The sequence below is a fragment of the Acanthisitta chloris genome, unplaced genomic scaffold, assembly GCF_000695815.1.
Source record: "Acanthisitta chloris isolate BGI_N310 unplaced genomic scaffold, ASM69581v1 scaffold37886, whole genome shotgun sequence".
Lineage (NCBI taxonomy): Eukaryota > Metazoa > Chordata > Aves > Passeriformes > Acanthisittidae > Acanthisitta > Acanthisitta chloris.
Window position 1 is genome coordinate 2,563 of NW_008677226.1, and position 13,574 is coordinate 16,136.

At 40.9% G+C, this 13,574-nt stretch overlaps 1 protein-coding gene across 1 annotated transcript in view; it reads right to left on the reverse strand.

The window, feature by feature from the left end:
- Window positions 1-6,863: 6,863 nt before the first annotated feature.
- The window catches only part of LOC103803837 (calcium/calmodulin-dependent protein kinase type II subunit delta), a gene marked incomplete at its 5' end in the record, with an annotated part of 28,555 nt that continues 21,844 nt past the window's right edge, over window positions 6,864-13,574 (reverse strand). Inside the window, 3 exons of the mRNA XM_009076413.1 lie at window positions 6,864-6,929; window positions 9,468-9,509; window positions 11,096-11,155. Of these exons, the coding sequence (XP_009074661.1) occupies window positions 6,864-6,929; window positions 9,468-9,509; window positions 11,096-11,155 (168 nt within the window). The remainder of the gene's footprint in view (window positions 6,930-9,467; window positions 9,510-11,095; window positions 11,156-13,574) is intronic.

The following is a 13,574-nucleotide window of genomic DNA, read 5'->3' on the forward strand; positions in this document are numbered from 1 at the left end:
AAGTTTTTTCTGTGAAGAAAATAAATGAAGCTGCTGCATGAATAAAGTACTGACTGAATCTCAGGTCTACATAAGACCCATCTAGAGCCTCAGACAACAAGGCATGCTCCAGGGCACTTCTCATCAAGTTTAGCAAGGCTCAGTGTAAGTAATACCAGAGCTTCTCTCTCGTCCCACCACTTAACCTGAAACTTTGATACTGAGACGTCTAAGTTGTCATCTTACACACTACATCTTTCTCCCAGAGCCTGTGGATCCCACAGATTCATTCTGGTTCATCAAATTATGATATGGATGGATGACTTGCAGACTTTTATCTTGAAGAATTCGCCCAGCACTTCTGCACCTTGTACTGACAAATCAGACCCAACAAAATCAATGCGTCTTCTATTCAAACCTTCACGACAAATTGATGCTAAGCAACTTGTCACATGCCCTACATGGTTTATTTAGGTGAAATCAATTCTTTCTAAAGATGCTCTTTATAGGCTGATACTAAAAAGTGACACTAATATTTATATAGTGTAGTCAATGCTGGCAAATGTTTATTTTTTAATGACAAATCACTTGCAGCCTCAGACCAAAGCTGTGTCACGGTCACTGCACTTACAAGGTGCTGCACTGTGGTTCCCAACAGGTTACATTAATCATGGAATCTGGCTGCTCTCTCCAGAAATGAAGCCTTGATAAGTGAGACATTAATGGGCTTTGCTGCTGTGCACATTTTTATTTCAGCTGTGCTCCTGCCTAATCACTCTGCACATTCAGAGAAATCTTGTTGTTGAGCACTAGTGCTTTACAGTGGGGAATCAATAATAACCCTCAAGTCCATCCTTCTAAATGAGCCATAAAGCAATGAGATGGAGATAACAGTAATAATACTAATAATTGCCAAATAATAGTGCTAATAAATGTAGTATTTGCCTATATTACCCAGGAAAATTGCATTATCTTTAAAAAAACTGTGCCACCATTCCTAAATTTGGTAATGGAACTGGTAATAAACATCTATGTTTAAACATTAACAGTAATCTCTGCAGTATTACGCACCCAGTGGTGCAGAAATGTGAGGCTGCCAGCACTCAGACCTACAAATGCTGGGCACATAACAGATATTCCTGGGATATACATCCACTGTGCATGGAATAAATGCCTTATGGCACGTTACTGATATGTTAGCTCTCAGTGTTACACAGGTCCATGTCTCTGCTGTTAATTCCACTTTTTAAGGCTCTGAGCAGTTTGCACTGTCAGAATTAGTAGCTCTAGTCTGAGGTACAGTCATCCATATATTGATATATGCTATCTTGAAGGGTACTCTTTGAGCATTACCTGGCAACAGTTGTGGCTGGAGACAGCCCCTGACTTCAGGGATTAATTCCCCTCACTTGCATTACCTGCACCTACTAAACATTCTACTCAGATTTAAAACAAGGGTCTCAGCCCAATGAAACAGCCCAAGGGCCCACCTGGACCTCACCTTTACCTGTGCCACTGCCCTGACACACAGAGGATGCAGGATCAGAATCCACGAGGTAGAATCTACATCCCTAGGAAGTCATTCCCTGTTTCAGCTCACAAGGTCTCTCCCTCTGAGGAGTTTCTGAGTAAATTTATAAACATCTACCCAGGTGTTTTATGTTCTACCACCTACTAACACAAAGTCCTTTCCCTCTCATATTTTAACTGCTTAAACACAGCCTCTTCACCCTAAAGATTTCCTCTAAGGGCAGTTGATTCACTAATCATCACAGACCTCCTCAGTTGTGTGAATCAATGCTGCTACCTCAGCAGATTTAAGGTTGGTTTATCAACGTGATGCTCAAGAAAGCAATTTGATGATACACATAAATGCAACAAGTAATTAATCCTGAATGCCTACCCAGGATCCAAGCCAGAGGTGAGAGTCAAATCTCTCTCTAAGTCGAAAACTACAGCAAAGATTACCTCTGCAAAACAGCTGTCTGAAACACAAACCTATTTCTATTGCTGTTACAGCTGATGAAAATATGTTTACAATTAATAGCCAAGAAATGCTCCAGGGGACTTGCATCAAGAATTTTATCAAGATACGGTGTATATAATATCAGATCTTCTCTCTCATCCCACCACTTAACCTTAAACTTTGATAGTGAGACATCTGACTTGTCATCTTTCACATTACACCTTTTATCCTAGAGCCTGTTGATTCCAGAGATTCACTCTGATTCATCAAATTATGATATGGATGGATGAAAATATACAACTATGCTATCAAAATATACTCCATACTTTTCCAAACCCTAAGAACAGGTCATTCCTGGATCAGACAGATCACAGCATTGACCTTTTCTGTGCTACTGTCAGATGGTGGGGAGGGAAGAGGAGAGACAAACGAGACCATCTGAACAGATTTGTCTCTCAACTTACATAGTACAGAGGAAGGAGTGGAGTGGGAGAGCTCAGACTCAAGCGATTGACTCTCTGAGTTTGCATTTCTCATGGACTTGCCCGCTGAATTGATGGAAAGAAACACAACATATGAACAAACAAAGATGAAGAGGTAGAGTGTGATCAGACTCCTCAGCAGGCACTGGCAGCAGGAGCGGCCGCTGGGGCACGGCAAGGGTGGTGACCAGTGGGATGAAGAAGCAATGGAAGAGGAGGAGTGGTGGCTGGAACTCAACCTCTCCATGTCCCCCTCCTTTGTGAGAGCTGTGTGAGGGTCAAGTACATGTGAAGGAAGAAAAAAACAACAAGAAGGCCAAAAGAAAAATAACGATAATTTAATTACAAGCAACAAGAACTTAAGAAAATCTTTGAGCACACAAACAATGTTAATGATGTACTGTCAGGGGGCAGTGTGGGTGCCAAAGAACAGCTGTAAAGGTCAGAGGCACAAGTGACTCTGTTCAGATGCCAGGGCAGATTTACCCCTGTATCCAGTGTGAGATACAGAGGGCTTTGAAAGAGTTCTTAGAAAATTGCTCTTAGGAATTTGAAGGGGGTTTTGGGGAACATATGTCCCAAAAGAAATAGTTTAAATTGCTGTTTTTCTACTGCTAAATAAAATAAACCCAACAGCTATAAAATATAATACAAATATAAGAAAACAAATGAATGGTTAATATTTCAAAGGAATGTACCTTACAGATGTGTTAAGTAGCATAGATTAGCCACAATTTACCTACGAATCAGCAATTTTCCCATTGGGAATCATCATTTGTTACTAATGATTTCATTAATTCATTTCCAGGGGCAAAAAGGAACCATGAGAAATCCAGACCTCCTGCCCATGCCAAAGTTCATGTCTCACCTTTCTGGGAGTCTCTGGGCATTGCTGGGCAAATATAATGGTGGTATTCTACAGCATTGACTAAAAAAACATATCAGTCTCATACCACAGAGATGCTGCTCCAGTCTCATTACTACAGGATGGAGAAATCCCATAAGTAATCCCAGTAAAAGGCATTGCCTACAGTCCAGTTCTCAGTATGTTCTTTCTGCCCACTCCTGTCATATTTAGGAGGGATCACTCTCATGCTGATAAGCCTGTGATCAAAGGATAATGTCAGAAATTCATGTTAGCAGAGAACCTGAACTGCAGCTTCAAGTCATTTCAGACTCAGACTCTAGGATAGCTTATTCCTTCAATGATTAAAGCTCACTGTTGTTTGCCAAGCACTGTTTCCAGTAAAGGAAATAGGTTCCAGTCCTAGAAGGTGTAAATGTATAGATAAGCAAAGTGAAGTTACAGACACTAAGGTTTTCAGTAAATAAAACCCAAAAAGTAAGCCTGATTTTATGTCTTCAAGTTAAATACCTTCACTTCAACAGTGAAAATAGGGTGAGATCCCGACAGGAGAGGAGAATACACTCTGCATTCCCTCACAGACAGGAGTGAAGGACCTGTCCCTAAAGACACATTTGTGATAGCTGATGTAGGACAGTTTTAATTGCTCCTTTCTTAATGAATCACAACATTCATAATCCTTCACATAGACACGTGCACACACCCACAGGGCACACAGAACACAACTGTCCCACACAGACTCACATGACCCACACTATAAAGAGTCAAATCAATGGAAAAAAAGGAAAGCACTTGCTGCAGAGCTGAATGTTCTCAGTATGTGTGGGCTGGTGGTCTGTGCCAAGGAAGGAACCTTGTACCTCTTGTGCAGTCTGTGCACAATGTTTGGCTGACAGGGGGAGGAACAGAGTGCATAGACCTCATGCCCCTGCAGAGCCATTCCCTGGAAGGTGTGGATCATACTGCAATGCTATAAACCATATGCTGAAACACTTTTCAGTTACAGAGTGGCATCTCCATTCTCCTTCTCAGGAAGGAGAGAGCCTCTTCCCATGCTGTACTTCACACTGTGAAGAAAAGCAAAAACATCTTTAATGTTCTTTATTATATAAGGTGGAAAACATTCCTTTTCTAGGTCTCAAACGTCTTGAGCATACACATAAGGACCCGGACAGTCAGTAATCTGGGAGAATTCTCTCTCCCACCTCTGAAATCCAGTCACTCCATGAGTGTTTTACCTCCAGTGGCTGTTCCTGACAAGAGAACAGCTTTCTCACTCTTCTCCTAGAAAACCTACATGCAGAAGTCAAGTTTGGTGTAGGGGGGGAAATAACCTTTCCTAAGTGCTTGGCTAAAGCATGAAGCTTGAGCTTATAATAGCTGTCAGGGTTGCAGGACTGCCAATTCCCTGAATCATTCCACAAATTGGACCCTGGGGGTACTGTTAGCTTTAATTTATAATAAAACAATCCGAACAGCAGCCTCCAGTGGGAAGATGGGAAGTGTGAGAGGAATACTAAAATGTGAACAACAAGCAAGCTCCCAGGCAATTAATAACAGGGAGATTACATTTGTCTCTCAAATAAACAGAAAATGAAATCCCTGCAGACTGTAATAAAATGTGCACCTGGTATCTGGTGGGGAGGGCAGTGGTACCACCGAGGGTTAGGTTATGGATCTGAAACAGCTGTGCCAGTATAGGAGGTTATTGTGATCATCCCAGATGTCAGCAGCTCAAACTCTCATTCTCAGTCATCCCACCTTCCCACCACAGTAGGTGACAAGCAACAGGACACTACTACTACAACCAGGGTTGTTTAGCCTGGAGAAGAGGAGGCTCAAGGAAGACCTTATCACCCTCCACAATGCCCTGACAGGAGGTTGGAGTCAGGTGGGGGTTGGTCTCTTCTCCCAGGCAACCAGCAGGAGGACAAGACTCAAGCTCTGCCAGGGGAGGTTTAGGTTGGATATTAGGAAGAGATTTTTTTATGCAGAGAGTGATCAGACATTGGAATGGGCTGCCCAGGGAGGTGGTGGATTCACTGTCCCTGCAGGTTTTCCAGATGAGACTGGATGTGGCACTTAGTGCCATGGTCTAGTAACCATGGTAGGGTTGGACTCGATGATCTTGGAGGTCTTTTCCAACCTGGTTGATTCTCTGAAACTCTGCCTCCTCTGCTGCAAGCACAGGTAACACCCTCCAGCTGCTCCTGCAGTGTCCAGAAAGCACACAGTGCCACACTCTCTCTGGGGCACAGCCACAGCTCATCCTGTCCCCTGGCTTGTCCACCTCATACCCTTTATATTGCTGTTATGGAGCAACACGTAAGGAACCTATAAATTACAGAACACTTCAGCTGCTAAATATTTCACATCTGGCACAGAGCTACAGCAGAGAGAAGGACACAGCCTGCATCTTTTCTCAGACCTGTGATCGCTCCTCTTTTCTGAGCTGAGGACACAGTGTATCTTGTCCACCCAACCTGCTCTTAAATGTGATACTACAGAATCACATAAAAGAATTAGGCAAATTATTTCCATCGTTGTTTTTTTTATAATCATATCCCTGAGACACAATTCTGTGTGCTAAAGCTTGACAGAATTTTGTCAAAATCCTACTGCAACAGCACATTACATCACCATGCAGAGGCCCTGTAATTAAATTATCCATTTAATAAGCTTAGCTGTTAAACCACACACAACAGTTTGAAGGAAGAATACAAAGTGTTATGAATGAAGGTAAATTACACCGTATTTTCCTATGCATGAGCTGCATATCCCTATAATTGTTCTCTCATTTCACATTAACTCAAACCTCCATCACTAGGTTGTTATCCATTCTCCCTGTTTTGTCTTTACTATCACTTTATCACCTGTACATATAACATTTTCTTTGAGGCCCAAATCCAATCTTTTATATAAATCAGAGACATACAAACCTAATGCTCTTTTTTTCTTCAATCCCTTTGCTTTAAAACATGTTATTAAAGCAATATGAGCAACATCACAGAAATGTATGAGTAACATCTTTAGAGAGGAAAAAATGGAAACCAAAATATTATCTGCTAAATTACAAAACTAATTGTCTGGAAAAAATATTGATTTTAGTTTTTTTGAGAATAAAAGGAGAGCAAAGAAAGTATTGGAACAGAACAAAAGAGAAACATGAAAACCACTGGCATCTGAACAGAAACTGGTGACAAAAAAATGAAAATGGTGACATTAAAAAAAAAGCAAACCCAAAACCACAAATACATGCTAAAAGTACATAAACTAAGAGTTACAAAGCACTGACTCACACATTTATAATCTACTCCTAGTATTACTGGAACTAGTGTCTTAGTTTAAAAGCATTAACTTTATGTTTTAATCCCAAAGCATCATGGAAAATGGTGCTTTGGGAAATGAAAAGTCAAAGGTAAGTCTGAAATGTGCCACAAGTAACACAGAAGAGCATAAAACTGATTTCTTTTAAAGAAGGGAAAAGACTATTCTCTTTTGAGGTTCATTAGGGGTTTCTGACCTAATGAAACACACTCACAAAACTCATGTTACAGCTTCTCCAAAAGTTTCAGCTTAAAATCCTACCTTTCACATCCTCATCCTCGATGGTTGTGTTGGAACTCTCTGTTGATTCCTGTTGAGAAGTAAATATGAGTAGAAGGTACAAAACAAGCCGAGCCTTATTTGCGTGCCTTGGAGAAGGACAGGATTAGTCACAGGAGTCATGCAAAGCCTTGAAGCAGGGTGGGATGTCATTCACAAACAAATGGGCACACACTGGTTAAGACATTTCCACCTGAAACGGATGTCAAACATTGCCATTCTCTACAGTAGGGAACAGAAACACATTTCCTGCTGTCTAATGCTTTTACTTCACAGGAATGGACAGGAAACTTTTCTTTAACATCCAACTGTACAAAGTCCATCTGAAATGTCACATGGATTACCTCAGCCAAGGAGGAGATCTTGCCATTTTAAGCTTAGTGATGAATCCAACTGTGCAAAATAAGTCATTCCATTCCAGTTCCACCTTTGGAACATGCAGACTCTGCATGCTACAATTTACAACTGGTTTTCTGCTCATGGGACTTATGCCATGTACATTAAACTGAAGCCTCCCAGTGATTTTAAGGATATTGGATCAGATTCAATTTTATACTGGTTTTATGATATTTGCTTTTTTTGAAGGAGATGGCGAATTGATAGATATGACAATGATTTGATAAGCTAAGGCATCTTTGTAGGAGTGTTTTTCGAGTAACCGGTCATGTAGAGGAATGACTCATCTATCAGACAGTTTATTCTTAAGCCACCACACTGTTAAAAAGGCAAGGATCTTGTATCTGTCTTTCATGAATGACCAGAAACATGAAATATTACAGGCAAATTCATAAGGACACTGTCAAATCTGACAGTTTCAAAGACCTGGAAAGTTTTGAAACTTGATTTTTTAAATGCTTTTACTTTCCTGAAAAGTAGAATATAATTATTCTTTTTTTAATTCCAGCTCAGTAACAAAAAGGATTAACTGATCTGTTTTTATCTGAGAGAGAGAAGATAGGGCTAGGTTTGTATTTAACTCTCTAAAGGATTTGACAATTAAATTGCAAAAGGTAAATTTGCCAGTGCCCTTTATTTACTGTGTCCTCACAAGGCTGAGCCAAAGGAATGTTCCAAAGGGCTAATGCATTACTCGACCTTAAAAAAAAACCCAAAACATGTGCATCATAAGTAAAACTATGGGAATTAATTCACACACAAAGAGAACTGAAGGAATCACCATGCTGTTCCTGCACTGGCTGGTGTTAGGCATTTCACTCCACATGGATGGATCATGCTCTACCACTTACAATATTAGATCAGGTACTTAGAAGTGAACGAAAACCTCTCACAAATACAAGTTGTAAACACCATGCAAAGCTCACAGGGCAGACGTAGCCTCTAAGACTGAAGCATCCACTCCAGTTGCCATACTACAAGGATCAGTCTTTCAGACAAATTTGGGAGGAACTCTGTGCATTAAGTGGTTCCTTTGTTTGCCGTGACCTTTTTGGGACATTGAGTATCTTAATTGCTGAGATTATAGCATTAAATCAAGTAGATGTAGTCATGCCAATATTTTGTCTGGGTTTTCTGGGCTTTAGTGGATGAAGATTAGCCTAGTGGGCAAACACAGGCTGCTGTTGCCTATGAGTTCAGACTTGGGGAGCTGAAACAGGAGTAACAGGGAAACACAAGTTCTGTGTCGGGCAGGGAACGTAAAGGAAGGGGATACACAAGCACAACACACACCATCAGCACTTCCATGCTTGAGGGATGTCTGCATGCATTGTTTTGTCACTCAGATCCAATCCTCCTCTCATGAAACAACCACAGGGAGTTAAGACTAGATAAATGAGATGTCAATTCTTTAAGTCAACACTGCAAACAGTGAAATTCTCGTTGAAGAGTAAATTCATTCCAGGAAACCTAGGAACATGTGTTATATGTAAAGGATGGTATTTTCCTGGCCCTTTTCAAGTCCATGCATGAAAAAAACAAAACAAAACAAAACACATTTTAGGGATCAGCTGCCAGACACAAACATCACAATACACAAGAAAAGGAAAAGAACGTGAAGAAAACATGTAAAAATCAAAAGGCTTTTTGGTCACTTGAAATGTGACCATTTTTTGGAAGCTGCTCAGTGATGTTATGGAAGAAAACCAAAGTCCTGTGCAAAAGACATCACGACACGGTGTGTAAGCATGCTGAGAAACAGCAGATGGGATCAACTGAAATGACATCTCTGTCTAAGGTGACAACTGCACATAGAACTCATCAGGATCATCTCACCACACTCTGAGAACAGCATTCTTGAGTTTTATTTATGCTGCAGCATTTTTGGCTGAAATGAGAGAGACCCCAGGCTCCCCGAGATGGGCTGCACAGGGCACTGAGCTCTGTCAACTGCTACCAACTCCCCCAGGAGCTTTGGGAGCTCGGCAGCCAGCAGGACGCACACAGCAGGTGAACACGGATGGAAACAGGCTCAAGAGACACCAGGTGCAACAAAGGTGGGAATGAGATTTTCCTTGATAAATCCCTGGAATGGCCCTAGTTTGTGGTGGAGTAGTAGTGGATGGAATGTGTGGTGTGGAAAAGCAAGATGGAGTTGATTCTTTCTGAATACCTTATTTCCATCAGGGTTGTGGATTACTGTAGTTTGGGGCTCCTGAGCGAGAACAAAATAAAGAGAGAAAGAGTTCCCATTGGTAAATACATTCTCATTGGTGTGAGGGAGTGCAAGAAGAGCCAGCTCACAAACGCTGAACACTGACAAGAGTTAAACCACACGTTAACTGGCCCCAGAGGGTGAAACTGGATGTCTCTAACACAGATTTCCTCAACAGCAAGCCAGCAAAAAGGCCATCTCACCTAAGGCAGCAGCATGCAGAGACCTTATTCAGGGCTGATGCGTGCAGGGCTTTGAAGCTCTGGAGACCTGCAGAGGCTCTTCTGCATGAGGGCAGGCTAAAGGCTTCATGTGCTTTCCTGCCTGAGCCAGGCCAGACAGGGCAGCCACAAATCACCTCTTTTCTTTCATCATGTTTGCTTGTATTAGTATTAAGGGACTGAATCATACAGACAAACTGATAAGGATTAAGGACGAGTTAACTCCCTCTAAACACTACCATGTTTTGGAAGGGGTAGATGACTACCAATTGCTGCCTTGGCACAGCAAGTGAGAGAGATCTTCATGTCATTTAGAAGAATAATTTCCCCAAATCCTTTTCCCTTGAACAGATTCAATAATCTTTGGAATGGCAGTTAGCCAGCACACTTTCAGCGTGGACTATTGGGCATGGCTGTGTCTGGGAACAGACTGCCATACACTCCTGCATGAAACTTGCTAGCTAGTCCTTAGACATTACTTAGGGCATGTGTCAGTGCCAGCTGCTCAAAACAATTCCAGAGGAAAAATCTTTCCTGCTATGTGTGAATTATCCCCACTTTCAAAGTTATATATGCATATGGGACAAAATACCCCATAAACCAGGTATTTAGGCACTGGCATTTGGAGCACTGTGATACGTGCAATGCCTGAGGAACAGAGCTACTAATAAAAGCAAGAGTGCAATGGAAACACTCTCAAACATCACTCTGATTAGCAACATGTTCCTACCAGAGTTTATTAATGAGTGATGTCTCCTGCCGATTCAAATGGAAGAGAAACAAGGAAAAATGCTTAGCTCTAGATGCCTCTTGATCCCAGAGAAGACTTGCAAAGTCCTGCTGAGTTTTTATGGGATGAAAAGCTGAATAAGGTCTGGTTTATGGCAGCCTAGCAATAATCCTGTTAGCTCTTCTGGATACCAATACTTACACTAAGACAAAGCAGAGAAATGATAGAGTTGCTTTTTGAGTTATGGTTCTTTTTCTGTGCAGAAGGTTAGCATTGATAGGTGGAAACAGTCATCAGGCAAAGAGCTAAGAGCAACATCAAGCGCATTCTACTCACTCTCTGGCACAGCATGCACAAAACTCAGCTACAGTTACAAAAGCTACGACTCTACCGCATCCAGCTCCCACTTAGCATGGGCTGGCAATAAACACGCTCTAATGGACTTCCTCACACGAAAAAAACACACCAGAATTCAAACAAAAAGCTTTTCCAAAACCTGTTTTTTGAAAGCAAACAGAGTCAATGCATGAAAAAAACAAAGCAAATTAAAAAAAAACAAAAACCAAGAAGGAAGAACAAACAGAAGACAGTCAAAAACTTCCAAGATAGCATGAGAAGGAAAATTCCAGGTATACCAGCGCCGGGGTAGGAATATTTTCCTTGGGGCTGGTTACCACGTTGGTTTTGTTGTTTATCTGTAGGTATGCAGAAAATAGAAACAGACAGGCCTTAGAACTCGCGGGAGGCACCGGATCTATATCTCTCTGTATAGAACATCTATAGACAGACATAGATATCTATAGCTAGATATAGATATGGAAATAAAGAATCACAGAAAGATGAACTTATGAACTTGCAGGAACGCTAAGAGCAGCTCCTGGAGCTGGCGGGCAGCTCCTCCCAGCGGGGATGGGCTCTCACAGGCACTACACCCAGGGCTACATAAGGCAGAGATGACTTCAACTGGGACACTTAACAGACCAGAGAGCCCTTAAGTAGCAGCTAATCACATATAAGAAGAATAAAGAATTAATACAGGCTTGAAGAAAGTCCTAAACAGCCATCGCCATTTCCTGACATGCAACAGCGTTAACTGATTTCACCCAGTAGTTCTTGATTTGCAATTAGCACTACCATAAATGATATTTGATTGTTTGTAGCTCTCCAGGAATCTATAGATCTGCTCTATTGGCTTCTGATTCCATAGCAGAATAAATATCGCTGACACTAGAAAAAATTGATGCCCCTTTAGCTTATTTGGTGCTATTTTCAACACAAATTAGCAGCTGTGAGCAACCTTTCAGTCCTGGTGCTATAACCTGGAAGCATAAGGTTTCATCCTATGGCACACATGGAGTTACTCCACCAGTCAGGACATATCTGACATGTAGGTCATCATGGTACTGCTTAAGCTTAGCACAGCACTGCACCTTTGCAAGACTTCTGGCCTTGATATCTGTAAAACATCATTCCAATTAAACTGCTTAGCAGTAAGTTTAAAGGTACCTGATTCTTTAAATCTATTTTTAAGCTTTCATTAACACCATGGGATGGGAAGAACAGAAATATTAAGGGTAATGTACTGAGCCACTTTTTACATGCACTAAGAGCCAAGACTGAAGAATAGGAAAATTGGTTTGAAAGATGTATTTTTTTCCTCTTGCAATAATTAGGGAAAAATATTAGGTACATTTTGGTTGTGTCTACTTTAACCAGAGCAGTCCAAAGCAGCATGCAGAACTAGGTGTAAAGATATAGTCTGGAAAGACTTGGAGCAAAAAAAAAAAGAAGTTCCACTGAATCTTCTAGTCATAGTACTTAGTAATAAATGTGTAAAACAAGGGAGAAAAACTCAAAAATTTTTTCATTATGGATTTTTCTAAAAATGTAATTAACTTCTATGTTTAAAGAAATAAACTGGGGCAATTCTGGGCCAAAACTGGCTATTTTTTCTTCTAAAAGAAAAGCCTTTCTATGGCACATGAAAAGGCACAAAGAAAGAGGAAGCCCTAGAAGAGTGGAGCAAACTGAGCTGCGAATGAAGCATCTGCCTTACGATTTAAACTTCCCAGTGGCTCTGTAGGCCCAGAAGAGCAATTCAGCTTCCCAGCATGAGGAACTTAACTTTCAAGTTAAGGCTTTGCTAAGTTCCAGCCCTGAGCACTGAGCACCACCAGGGAAATTCAGGGAACTTCATGTCCTCTGCAGTTTTTGATGACCATTTTACTTTGGCCCAGCTGACTCGTGGATGGCAGGAATGAAGCCTGCAGCTGAAGGGAATCATACTCAGGGAATGTCTAGATTATGGAAATGTCAACAGGATTTGCAGTAATTAATTACAGACTGCAAATTTCTTTATCTTAACCAGCTTTTAACTGGCTTTGAGGAATCAAAAGCAGTTTGGTTAGTCAATCAGGGAACATTATGTCAGCACTAAATGTTATTTAGTAACACTTGTGATAGGAACCATTCTCCTTTATACAATAAAAATAATTTTCTTTGATCTAAAATCCAAGATCATCATGCACTACAGCAGGAGGATGAGAACAGTTAGTTTTTAGCAATGCTCTCTCTACAGAAATTGTCACTAAGAGAAAATGTAAGTCATTATTGACTTCCAGGTGCTTAGTTTATGCTCCATCCTAGCCTAGTTCTCATCAAATAAATTTCATTTATCTATTCACCATTGCAGCCATAAATGTAAGGGTGTCTGAGGTCAAGACGGGGAGAGAACAAATACCTTTGTGCATAAAGTCTTTCATGGGGAGACAAAACTATTGGCAAGTGTTTTACAGTTCAATTAACCTGCTTTGATATTTATGGGACTCTGAAATGGGCAGAACCCGAACTCCTTACTCAGGGAAAAGCTTTAAGAACATCCCAACCACTTCAGGAAACAAAAGTTCTCCAGGAGAATTGTGGAATAGTGAGAACACAGACAAACCTTCCAAAACAAGAGAAAAATCAAGTTGTAAAACACTAAATTCATATTTTTGGGACAGTGTAGTCATTGAAAGATTACAAATTAAAGGGCTCTAACTAAAGGCAAATAGGCACAAAGAAAAAAAATGAGGAAAGTAATGAAGATTTCCCCAGATTTCATACAGTCCTAGT